At 45.6% G+C, this 13,507-nt stretch overlaps 2 protein-coding genes across 2 annotated transcripts; both read right to left on the bottom strand.

The window, feature by feature from the left end:
* Positions 1–3,714: 3,714 nt before the first annotated feature.
* Pmar_PMAR028396 (hypothetical protein) lies at positions 3,715–4,452 on the bottom strand (the record flags this gene model as incomplete). The annotated part of the gene is made up of 2 exons (XM_002764826.1): positions 3,715–3,801; positions 4,378–4,452. 2 exons carry the CDS (start codon positions 4,450–4,452, stop codon positions 3,715–3,717), a joined length of 162 nt encoding a protein of 53 aa, XP_002764872.1.
* Positions 4,453–6,908: 2,456 nt separating this feature from the next.
* Positions 6,909–7,566, bottom strand: Pmar_PMAR028395 (hypothetical protein; the record flags this gene model as incomplete). Its single annotated transcript, XM_002764825.1, has 3 exons — positions 6,909–7,050; positions 7,194–7,280; positions 7,511–7,566. The coding sequence occupies 3 exons, from the start codon at positions 7,564–7,566 to the stop codon at positions 6,909–6,911; spliced, it is 285 nt and encodes a 94-aa protein (XP_002764871.1).
* Positions 7,567–13,507: the final 5,941 nt, after the last annotated feature.

Below are 13,507 nucleotides of genomic sequence, written 5' to 3'. Positions count from 1 at the left end.
AAAGAGATCTTTCATGCCTACCTCGATGCCGAACCCTCGAATTAGGTCATCCGTGAGGAACGTAACATTTTCCGCTTCGATAGAGGTAGTGAGAACGTCTATGAGTGCGACCGAGAAGATCAGTGCTCTTCTCGGTGACTTGAACGTTCCCTGAAGGCTGTCGAGTCAGCCCTAGCTCAGCACCATTTCTTTCAAAACGGACGAGCCGTCGGTACATGTGCCAGATGACGACTCTCATCGACGTTGAGGGAAAAGGAGCTCAGCTGCTTACAGTGTATATCACTTCGACAGAGCTGGGCTGAATCCTCTTCTCACGCACCAATGAGGCACGGAGAAGCTCCTGTAGCCGACCTGTGTCGAGGGCATCGTCCAAGAGGCTTAACACGGCGTCTGATGCCACGATCCATTCTACTGTTAGAAGGGCTGCGCCTACTGACTTTGCAAAGGAGAGATCCTAAAAGAAGGAATGAGGATGCAACGATGATTCATCGACAATCCATGGCCATCTCAGTGGCGAGACGAGAAAGGGTTCACGCAGAAAGACTCAAGATAGAGCTGTACGATATGTTGCTATCGAGGATGTAAGCATCGGTCTATTGAGAACTGATTTCTAGTAACAATTCAATTGTCTTCCGGGAAGGAAGCCCACCACGAATCTTCATGAGGTACCATTAGTATATATAGGCTCCTGATGTGAGGACTAGTGCCATACTAATCTTTGGTGAGGACGAGCCAAGACAAAAAATGCAATCCAATTTTATTTTATCGGTTGCTGGTGAAACATTTCCAACATTTTTATGCGAGAAATTGAATGCGGATGCTCATCTAGTTGACTTCATAAGCAACCACGGCTACCGCTCGCCGAACACATCCTGGCATGACGCCAACCAAACGAGCTCCTTGATTGCAGATTAGCATTCCTCTCGAGAACTGCTCGTCAAGACACGGCGGATAGAGGCAAGCCTCTCCGACAGGCACGCCGCGGCCAATGCCCGGGCATCGACAGCTCTGCGTGGCGGAGAATATCTCCAACGACGTGATATCAGCGAGGTCCAGCCGAACCTTAGAGGGACTACTGCCGCCACGTTGAACGGGCATAGCCAGTTACTTTATCGTCAGCCCGTAGGAGCTTGCTCCCTGGTTCAATCCACACTTCTCCATCAGGCCGAGCTCTTACGACCACCATTCCGTTCAAGTCGACATCTTGATGCTCGACTACTCGCTTTGTTAGTATTATCAAGGCACCACTGAAATAGATACACAACAGAGCATTACAAAAAGTAATTCCGAGCATATATCGACCTTTACGCTCAATCCAAGCCTATGTTGTGAAGACAGCTGTTGTGCTGGTAATGTCTTTTCAACTCAGCGTCGTACTAGAGCATATTTCGATTGCTGGTTCTATATATCTATATCACTGCTATCAGAAGGAGCTCGAAAGTTATAGTATCATATGCATAGTGCTTTAGCTGCGCTCATGTATCCACCGTGACTGTGGACAGAGAAATTACCTCAAGGTGCTAGTATCTCTCAATGAATCATTCATGGCAAGGCGGTTACATCCCGGACCTGTGCAGGTTATGGCAACGTCTGATATGCCAAGTCGAGTGCAGTAATCCCTGAGTGATTCGCTAACGCTTGCGTTCGAGCATATCTCCTCTCACCATTTATCCCTAGCTCGACCTCGGCATATCCAACCATGTTCGACCTCACAAGACTCACTGCAGCCGTCCCCAGGTATAGTATTTCCATCATCACAATCCTCTGACCCAACCCGGATGCCATCACCGCAATACATCGGGCTAATCACTATTCCTGAGAGTTACTGCGCTGGTGATGAAGTTCTTCAAGCATCAGAGCATCAACTATACGCTATTATACTAACGATTTGCACACATCTCCTGAGCGAGCTCATGCTTCTAGCTTTGCTTCCCGTCACGTGTGCACTAATCAGTATGTAGTTTGGTGGAAAACCGACACATTTTGGCTGATGAAAATTTCAGGAGTTCGTACAGTGGTTTCTCGTTTGCACAAGAATCCTATAAGGAGCCTACCAAACTGTGCTGGAACTACAGTTGATCCCGTCCGCCATCTCAGGAGATGAGAGCCCGGACCGAGTACGAGTCCAGTGCCAATTACACTATCTGATAGTTAGCGATTCATCAAAGTCTAACTAGCTACGGTCACCTCCACAGAGTTCTCTTGGAGATTTTGAGGAGTTCCAAGTCCATTGCATGCTGACTCCATCCGCAATGCAAAAACTCCGTTCTGGCGATAATGGCCGTAGGATGGCTGCTCGCTTGGAGAAGTCGAGCCTCGTGGAAACGCATGTGATCCGGCATTGGATCGTCCGAGGCAATCACAACTCACCCGATCAGAGCTTCTTCGTTGATCGCATTGAATGATTGTCGTTTCAGAACGACTTTATGCGCTCCTTCATCAAGCACTTCAAATCTCCAGCAGTGCCAACCACTACAGGTGATTGTGAGCCCGTCAAATGATAACTTCTGTTGAGGAGCAGTGAACGCTCTGTTGGGTTTAAGATCACATTCGCGATCACATCTGAAGGCAGTAACCGCTTCGCAACTCCTTCCACGTGAGATTGTCAGAAATCAAAATAATGAACATGTCAACGAACAAGGTTCACGCCTTCAGAATTGACATACGCGATGTTCAGCCAAGTAGGGGCTCCTTGCCCTGGTTCTTGTGTAACGACTTTTACACTCTCTATTATGAAGATCGCGACTTCTGCGCCGCCGCGGCGCCTCGACGCCGACGCGCAGATTGCGCGTCATTGCTTCCGTCATTTTCACCTTTAGTCGAACACTACTGTTCTACGCACTGGGTTGGCATACCAATAACGAGAATCATGAAACATGCGAAGTACACTGTGACCACATTCGCACTGTGACTCTCGAATTCAACTTCTATCAGAATTCACAGACCACGAATTTCGAACTATCCACAGTTTGCGAATCGAGTAGAAGGGAAACTGCAACTTTCATTATCGGACTATTAGATAACTAAGCCAGTTACTCCACGAACGCTCAGCGCGAAAGAATGAGGTTGATGAGATTGTTCGGAACCTCGAAACTAGGTTGATATTGAGGCTCATGTGAGAGTAGCATGATGCTACTGGTATCTCACCCTGCATCATCATTATCGTTCAGGATGCTATCATCACATTGTTCTCGCCAACCTAACAGCACTCCATCACCACATTTCATGCCTATGAGCAGCATAGACCACGACACGTTAGATCTTGCTAACGACATTTCAGACCTGCGAACACCGTGCTTGCTACATGTGACCGTCCCGATGTGCTACTTCGCTGTGGTCCATTCAATTGTGGGATTTCGCCTATCTATAACTCGCCACATATATTGCTCATGCAAGAAGCCTAGGTTCGATTCGGTTAGGCGCCGTGGATCATCAGGTCCACATCCTGACTGGAGTAGAAACAACAACTCCGGAGGAAGGCTCTAGATCGAATCCCACAGGTAGCATTTTCACAGTACATATATCAATGTCGCCGTCACTCACAGACTTCAGTCGAGCAAATCCTTACCAGCGTCTTCCCTAAAGCATCTAAATGGCCACTCCCAGCACAGAGAGGACCGACTCCAGTAACCGGCTGTAGCCACCCAACAACAGCTGTAGCGCCCTCAGCCAGTCTGATGTGGACACGAGCTCGCTCTTGGGGATCTATTGGCCCTATGCGGCTGAGAAGTAAAGAGCCTGGCAATGGTCCTCCCTCAAGCGAAAGAGAACTGCAGGAGCGATAGTCGCAGTAGATAGAACCTGGAAGAGGAATACAGTCATCAATACAGTCAATAATACAATCACTAACAAAGTCACTGATAATACAGTCACCAATACAGTCAATAATACAGTCCCTAATACAGTAACTAATAAAGTCACTAATACAGTCACTAATACAGTCACCAATACAGTCAATAATACAGTCACCAATACAGTCAATAATACAGTCCCTAATACAGTAACTAATAAAGTCACTAATACAGTAACTAATACAGTAACTAATAAAGTCACTAATACAGTCACTAATACAGTCACCAATACAGTCAATAATACAGTCACCAATACAGTCAATAATACAGTCCCTAATACAGTAACTAATAAAGTCACTAATACAGTAACTAATACAGTAACTAATACAGTCGCTAATACAGTAACCAATACAGTCACTAATACAGTAACTAATACAGCCACTCAATACAGTCACTAATAGAGTCACTGAGTGAGCCATTGCAAGCACGAATAATGAGCCCAACTGACCTTCCATATTAATTGCCATGCATCGACTACGCCGAGAGTAGCGATTGTCATCGAGTTCTATCCCGACACATGCATAACGAGGCAGGACTTCGCAGCCGCCAATCGAGCATCCGACAGCCCCATCGCACTCTTCACCGACAACGTGTATACCATCGCCGCAAATTTGCGGGGCCTGGCGAAAAGGTTGTCTCCTTTCGAGGTGAACTACTGTCATGAGACTTACAATGAGAATACGCAGCATGCTCCTTGGTGTGATAGGAAGAACACGGAGCAGTGCCCTCTGATTCCATTGCACTAGTGCCTGGGAATGACAAAGTGCCAATGGTAGACAGGATGTTGTGCATTAGAGGCTTCCAACAAGCAATGGATGTGAACTCTATGAGCTCATACTCATTACCACATCATGGTAAAGTCCCGTTTGACAATCACCTAGTATCACTTCGAGTATACGAATGGCGGTAAACCGTTGAAGTCATATTCAGGAGAAGCCACCGAGAACAACGAGGGAACTGACTAACCACAGATTTCCTCTCGAGACCACAATCTCGTTGGCTTCTCTGATGCATCGGTCAACAGTGACCATCCAGTGCGTCAGTGGAATGTTCAAGCGAGCGACCACTGTATTCAAAACCGAGTGAGTGAAATCGATTGACATTGCGGGTATGTGCGCACAATCATCGGACCCACTTGTTCCTGTGGTAAACACAGATCTTCTTCATATTGTCCATACACTCTGGTGAATGATACTTCTCCCACTCTGCAGTCATCTACTATCACCACGTAGTTGATATCCTCAGTAGAAATACGCAAGATGCTCATTAGATTCGCATATTCACTCCTACAGTGCAAACCAAAGAGTTATGCAAATCAATGACCTTCGAGAGGCATAAAATTATAGTAAAAATTGATTCATAGCATTTCACACTCGTTTCATCATCCTCTGCTAAGTTCCGGGCGCGTAGAAATTTCCGGACTCCATTTTAAAATAGACGATTTGTATAACGGTTAGACCAGCACGACTTCACACGTCGAGTACTCACCCACTGCCAAGCTGCACTACGCCTCCATCAACCACTTCAGCATGAGTCTGTCGCGCGCAATGGTAACCACGACAGCCGATGCTCATCGATCTGGAAGGCCCACGGGTGCACTGCTTAGTTATGCACATGAACCCCGGTGCTGCCAGGCATTGGGCACTCAGACATGCCTGAGGCAACCATGATCACTGCATGTCAATGAGCGTTTCCGAAGTATGATCATAGCTAAAATATCAGCTACTGCCTGTCCCACAATCTAGCGCGCCTCGAACTGGCGACTATCAGGAGCATTAGTGAGAACTGATCAGATGAAAGTGGACACTACTATAACTTGAATATGACTAGCCCCAGCACAGCAATGAGAAAGTACAATACGTGTCAATTTGTTATGCAAATGTGGAGAATATGCATTGTTTTGGTGGGCAAATGATAGTGAAAAAGTAAGTCGCTATTACAGTCCAGAACGGGTACTCTCATCATCACAGCATAGCCATGTTCATAACCATCGTTACATTGCAAATCGATTCTCATCAATCTCGGAAAATAACACACATTTGCATACCGAACTGACACGTACTGAGAGCATGCTGAATGACACTGTTAAGAGTCAGGAACATTTGACAGCGTTTGAGTATCCGACGGCTCAAGAAAGCGAAAACTGGTTTCCAACCATCTAAGCGTGTAAGGGGTTTTCCGAGTGAGCTACAACTCACCGACGAGTAGGATCTTCCAACGTCGCATTCCTCCTCGTATCCTTCCACAACTCCGTCACCACAGCGAGCAACACTGACCTCAACTCTGATACCACACCCGGACCAACAATGGTTACATCGAATGACCAACCTGTATGTATCACCAGATATCGTCGGGTTCAGGTGTAATAGATGATCTCCTTCCGGAAGAAAAACAGGCAACGAATGCTGGAAGGACTTATTCGCTCTACAGGGTAGAGTAACTGAGCTCGGAAAATATACGTCCAGTGGAGTTTCACCCGTTTTACGTAGCGTGATACTCCATGTGAAAAGCGCGATATGAAATAAATTGAAAATGCTTCGCGAATCACACCGGACAAATTACCCCATTTCACGTAACACAATTCACGTGTCATACGCGTTATTCACTGCTTACATGCGTTTTTCACGGGGTGAAATGTGAAATATGGCTTCCACTAGTGTTTTTCATATCACCAATGAAACCCCAATATTATGCTTAACCCCCTTATAGAATTAATATATGATTCCAAATGTAATGGGAATATTTCAAATGTTTGAGTGCTCACTAGGGTAGAGGCCCGATATTCTTGCGAACAATTCGCAGTCGGGTTCATCCGATGCCGTATTCGAGTAGTACACACGAGCAACACTTTGAGCATCAACTCGAATCTGAAGAAAAACTCATGAAAAATGCAATTCCGAGTAATAGATACGTTCGAAGGAAGACCATGAACATCGTTGACGTGACGCCCTGTTCATTGGGGACAGCACGCATGTCCTTGCGCGGAGTCACCCATAACGGGTGTCGGTGGGAAAATGCGACTATTAGCATTGTCGTGATGACTCAACAAGATACTATTTATTGTCTCGTGCGAGCCCGTAGCAGATCGAGAATCCTCACTGTGAGCTTTCCTGACTGTTGCCGGAGGACCACGAGACTTCCAGAGTCGCTCACCAGGTTGTACCCTCTGCAGAGACCATAACAAGCGACGGCTATGTAACTGAGAAAATGATATTCGATATAAGGTATAAAGACCTTTGATATTGCAGATGATCTATGAAAATGCGTATGAAAATGCGTGTAAAATGTGTGTGTATGAAAATGACGCTTTCCACCACTACCCTACAGCAACTTGCATGCTACCTCACAGTGCAGTAGTCGCGACTAGTCTTCGTTCCACCATTACAAACATAACCGAACCTTGTACCCGAAGAGGTTACGGCCGACGGCCTGAAAAGTGCGAATCGCAGACAAGCTGAGCTGAACCAGTAAAGGTAAGGTATGCACATGGTCAACTACATGTGAAGATGACAATTCTAAAATTCCGAGAAAATGTTGTGATATTCTTATTGGTCTCTATACATTTTCACTAAGAATACGTAAATGAATTAATGAGGAAACTCCTGAGCTCAGTTGAGGCAAGCGAACATATATTCTCACAACACTGATCACCGCCATACTCGCATGTGGGATAGTCACAGCCGTCCGCCGACAACTCATTAGCGTCATCGCACATCTCGAAGGGCTCCGTCCGAAGACCATCACCACATATTGCTGTATATAAGAACAACCTACAACCTTCCAAGTGAGTTGCACGCATACACAACAAATCACCTCATTGTAGGGGCAATCTTGACCCTTCCGACCCTCCATACGTGGAGTTGATTCACCCCGTCCTCTAGCGCAAAAGCTGTACCCACTTCGGTGATGCTCATGTTGATTGAGAAAGGCCCCGATAGACTAGTTGAATTGGCGATCGATGTCAATGCCCGATGGATCTATTCTAATGCAGCTACCGGAAGGACCAAGGAGATATTGAAGTTTCACCATTTTTACGCGAAGTGGCGTAATACTCCATGTGAAAAACGCGATATGAAGTGAATTGAAAATACTTCGCGAATTACAGCGGGCAAATCACTCCGTACTACGTGAAACACACCAAGTCTTTTGCGCGTTACTCGCTGCTTACATGCGTTTTTCGCAAAGTTAAATGTGATATATGTTTTTCACTAATGTTTCCTATGGGGAGGACGCACGCTGAAGAAAGTCACTCCTCACTCCCTAATGCACCCTAGAAGCGTGACCGTGGTTCAACTCTCGGGGCGTGAATTTGATATCGCGGTAAAACTTCATTTTTTCAATCCCCGCCGTTAACGAACTCACCATTTGGGTTCTAACGAGTGCCTGAGCCTCAACGGGCTGAGGATTCATAGACACATTGAGCGCTAGGTGCTCGGGATGCGTCAAACGATCGAAAACCTACAGAGGAGAGAAAAATATCAACTCAAAAATTTCAGTAAAAAACCCAGCAGGCGCATCTGATGGCAATATCAATGGAATTTTCCCTGGCAAATTTTTTAATGTATCTGATCAATTCAATTAGAGAAAATTAACGATTTTTAGAAAACGAAAACTTTATTTGCTTACCATCACTGCGGGACGAATATGATGCAAATCCACCACTGCTACCGCGTTGTCATCAAGTAGCTCGAAATCCAACACGATTCTGAAAAAATGATAAAACTCGTCTCCGAGTGTCGGCTAGCAACATCCTCAACTAAGGGCAGGACCAGCGACCAATCTAGCTTTGAGAGATAACGTCCCCCAGGGTTTGATGAGAATGTTCCTAATGCGATGATATTTACATGATGAAGTGATTGGAAAATGCGTTCCTAGCCATGTAGAAAATTCAAAATAAGTTCCCCCGGGAATAATAAAGGTTCCTGGGTGACTCCCTGGGCGGAATCACTCAGAAAAGGACGGCGACGACGAGAGAGCGAAGTCCGCTGCCCGCATCAGTTTTGTATGGCAAAAATCTGCACATGGTCAACGACATATGTTGGTGACAATGAGGAAATTTCGAGTAAAATAGTGCTTGTTTCTATACACTTCAACTCCGAGTCATGTGTAAACGTCTATAATCAGTGAGAGAACTCCTGCTGAGCTCAGCTGAGGAAAACGAGCTCATGACACCATCACAGCAGCGTAGATCTACCTCTTCATAGTTGTCATGCTATGATCACTCACGGTGAGCAATCCTGAGCACTGCTCGGGACCGGGCGAAGAAGACGATGACGTTAGTCTGACTCAGAGGTTTTCAACATTGTCTTCCCGAGCTCGCTAACCCACTGTATTCTCTTGCATCCAATTGCAACTGCATCGTCACGCTGTTTTACACATACATCACCGTTATAATAGTCTCCACCATGACCTATAGTGTGGGATGATAGGCACATTGTCAACCACGACAACAACAACAACAACAACAACAACAACAACAACAAAAAGAAAAATGGAGTTTCGCCCGTGATACGAAAAACACTAGTGCAAAACATATTTCATGACTACTGCATAGTGCGAATATCGCGTTTTTCACCGAGTTTTACGCTACCTCACGTAAAGCGAGTGAAACTCCAATAGTGATAGGAACAACAATAGCAACAACAACAACAAAAGCTACTCGACGTTGCAATATTGGCGGTATGAAGTATCCATATCAACATCAGAAACACACTCCAAGGATCCTTCCGAGACCTCGGATACTTATGCTCATATTTAGCAGTATTAGAAAATATGCACTTAGTAAACTACGTGTGTTGATGACAATGTGAAAACTGCGAGGAATTTCGTCAAAATTCCTTCTTTTTCCTGAGCACTCCCATTATGGTGGTCCCATACTAGTTCGCCTACAAACTTTGTATGGGACTCCACTAGTAGGCGAACTCTAATGAAGTACTAGACTGTTTGACAATTTGTCAAACAGTCTGGCAAACAGTGAGTACTACAAAGTACAGTTTGCAGATGTACAGTGAGCAGTGATGCAGGTAACAGTTATGCAGTGAGTACAGTTTGTACTACAAACAGTGTTTGTAGTACAAACTGCTATAATTCACGTGAAAACTTCTCAACTCAGCTGAAGCAAACAAACATATATTTCTCCAGCTCACATGCATAGTCTTTTTCCACTTGGCAGAATGTCGAGCACCCGTCTTCGCCTATTAAATTTCCATCATCGCAAGCCTCTCCAAAATGTCTTCTCCCATCGCCACATTCTCTCAAGGCGATTTCAAATCCCCAACCAGTAGTTACTTCGTCAATCATGTCTCTATCGATTCGCAGTAAAACGCTGGAGTGAATAACCCGAGGATCATCGCCCGGACAAAACCGTTCGCGAGATGTGTTCAAATACATGCATGTCGTCGCGCGCGGTTCACTCCAAGTTACTATTGCTTCCTTCACCGTCTCAGCTAGAGCCACTATAAATGTAGTCGTATATCGGATGAATTTTTCTGCCCGTACGACCGCGCGCCACGAATTTAAAACGATAGTCCAGTCGCCGTAACAGTAGTCAGGTTCACATCTCACTTTTACTGGTTGATAGTGACACACCGAGACGCCCCGTACGCCATCGGGCTGCGAGCAAGCATACCAGGCTTCTATCATGCACCGACTGTCGCAACCGTCTCCATCAGTATTGTCCCCATCATCGCATTCCTCATCATTTTCATCGTCAACAACTCCGTTACCACATAGTGGTTCACACGTGTTGTTGTCCGAAGAGCACGCGTACTCTCGGGACGCTGTGCAATCGTATTCACAACCGCTTGTGGGGTCCCCATTAGAAACACCTATGGCCAGTGTGAAGAGGAAAGATGCGCATGGTCAACTACTTGTGTTAGTGACAATATGGAAATTTTGAGGGAATTTTGAGAGATTACTGCTGGTTGTTGTACATTTCTACCCGAATTCGTAAGTATACTCCTATAATTAGCTCATATATTCCTCCAGCACTGTATGTGAATGGCATTCCAACAATTGTAGTATTGTGAGCTTACCTAGATCACATTCCTCTCCTTCCACAAGAACACCATCGCCACAAACACTAGCGCAACCTCCAGGGTCACAGCGCCAACCAAGCAATACTGTACAGTCGTAGGCACATCCTGTACGACCGTTCAAGATGCCCATATCGCAATTCTCATCGGTTGACCTAAAGAACATGTAGATAAAATTATAATGCAGCTCATTGCATTTCGGCTGAACCAGTGTGGTCGTAGCAACGAAAAATGTCTATCGAGTTCGTGAGTGACTTGTCGAGCTGATGACAAGTCAAATATGATACTGAGCGCAAGCTGAAAAGTCCGTTCCGTGTCACCGGCTCGAACGACTTCTAACCTGGACCTTAAATAAAGCGGAAATCTAATCCGTGGTTTCTCCTAGCACTAATATGTTGTTTACGCCTGAAGACGAATGTCTAACGTGGATCAATTTCAGCAGGAACGTCAACAAGAAGCTTGGTGAGAAGAACCTTTTGAGTCCACGAGTGAGAGTTCACCTTATGCCGTCGCCACAGGATGAGGAAATTCCCACTAGAAGTTGCCATTGTCCAATTTGGCTCGAGGTTGTGTGCCAGCCAAGCTCAAGAGAGCTGCCGAAAGCAGCCAGTCCTCCATCGAATGGTAGAACGTCCCCTGCGAAAATGAGACTCCCCCGCTGATAGCGTTTTCACACTACCGCATATTCGAGTTGGCTCATCACAGTCAGCACGCCCGAGACACAGGTAGTTGTCGCAGTGTCCTGTAGTTGTTCGAGGAAGCGCGAGGTCGGTGAACTGGAGTGTTAACTGCAGACGATACGAATGCGTATGAAACCAACTGTTGCGTATTCAATGTACACTACGCAGACACCTGCGCATGAGCAATAGAGTGAGCGTATAGTCGCGAGATTCTCATCTTATGATTTTCGCTCCCATCTTTAGACCCAATCGAGTTCACAGTATTGGCGGTTGCTATTAGTAACGTTGTTGAGGACTCACGTTTCTCTCGGATGTGACAACGATCTTCGTGTGTTGATACGACACCAAGTCGGCAGTCGTAGTCTTGATTGAAATACTTGTTCCAGCGCCCATCGCCGTGTCACTGCGAAAGGGCGAGAGTAACACCAGCCCGTACGTGTCTCTCATCGAGAGCGGATTTTGTCAATCGCCTTCGCGGTTATTTTCTCTCAGGTTGCACTATGAATGCCTAATAGGAATTATCTGTTGCTTATGAATAAACGATAGAATTAACAACTACTCAACAGGAATGTGATGGATGTCCCCAATACTCAGCAGCTCGAAGGTCTGAGAGCCTATTACCGACATTATTCTGTTCACACACATACTGTTCTACAGTACGTGTCAATTTGATATGCAAATGTGTGTTATTTTGTAGGACAAACGATAGTGAACAAGTTACCGCTATCATCACAGTCCCAAACGGGTACTCTCATCATCACAACACATGTTCATATCCATCGTTACATTGCAAATTGATTCTCATCAATCTCGGAAAATAACAAATTTATCACACTTGCATGTCAAAACGACACGCACTGTCCTCCACCCGAGCCGCACGAGTCGCTATTCACGATGATAAGTGAACCAACATTGGAAGTGTTCAGTTAAGGACGTAACATTCAGGGACCCATTTGGCTTTGAAAGACGACGTCTCCCAGATTGTGATAAAACTGAGGGAAGTGTTTCTAATGTGATTAATGACCGGATTGAGGAATTTGCTCTTAGCCATGGAGGGAGATTCAAAATGAGTTTTCCTCGAGAACATCATAGGTTCCTGGATGATTCCCTGGTGACATTCGAAGCTCACATGTGTATGCCGTTGCAAGGCCAAGCCGAACAAGGCACCCAATCGTCATCAGCTCCATCTGACTCATAGACATGTTTAGGACCTCCATAGCGCGCGGGTGTTACCTTTCGTTTCAACATAGATTATCACTGATGGTTTGACTGACTTATAATATGTCACTGTAGAGGCGAACACGTTGATTTGCAATACGGTGTGGATACACCAGCCCAGGTAGTGACGAGAGATCATGCACAGTCACATACTGTCATCAGTAACTTTGTAACTCTTGTCAATGCTAAACCGGTAGCTGGTGAAATGATGATATTATTCAATCGCTTTCGAACCGCACAGAGCACGTACTCCGCACGCGCGCGTGCGATATACCTGCCCGACCGTCCCATGGAACCGATAAGGGTGAGTATTGAAAATGCCATTTTCAAAATGGTGCATAGTTTGTTATCAGAGTACTTCCCTAGTAGAGATGTACTCCGCAATAAAATATACTTGAATACACCTAGTGGCAAATATACTTCATCTACGTATACGCAATAAAATACATTCGCAAAATACTGCGAATGTATATAAATGAAAGTAAGCTGCGCGTCTGACATTATTCGCGGCCGTTGTCGGCACAGTTTTCCAGCAATGGCTCACACTTGAGAGCCCAAATTTCCAGGTTATAGCTAACGGGATGCTAGCAGGCATATCCTCGAGTCTCAGATCGCCATTCAACCTATCCTCGAAGAACTAAGCGAAAAACCCGATATTCGAAGAATATTTCGAGGACTGTATATACTAGCCGTTACTCACGAATAGTATACAGTACGGGCAGGT

This window comes from Perkinsus marinus, assembly GCF_000006405.1.
Source record: "Perkinsus marinus ATCC 50983 genomic scaffold scf_1104296976042, whole genome shotgun sequence".
NCBI classification, from domain to species: domain Eukaryota; phylum Perkinsozoa; order Perkinsida; family Perkinsidae; genus Perkinsus; species Perkinsus marinus.
The sequence above is the reverse complement of the archived record's forward strand: the minus strand, read 5'-3'. Positions and strand labels throughout refer to the sequence as shown.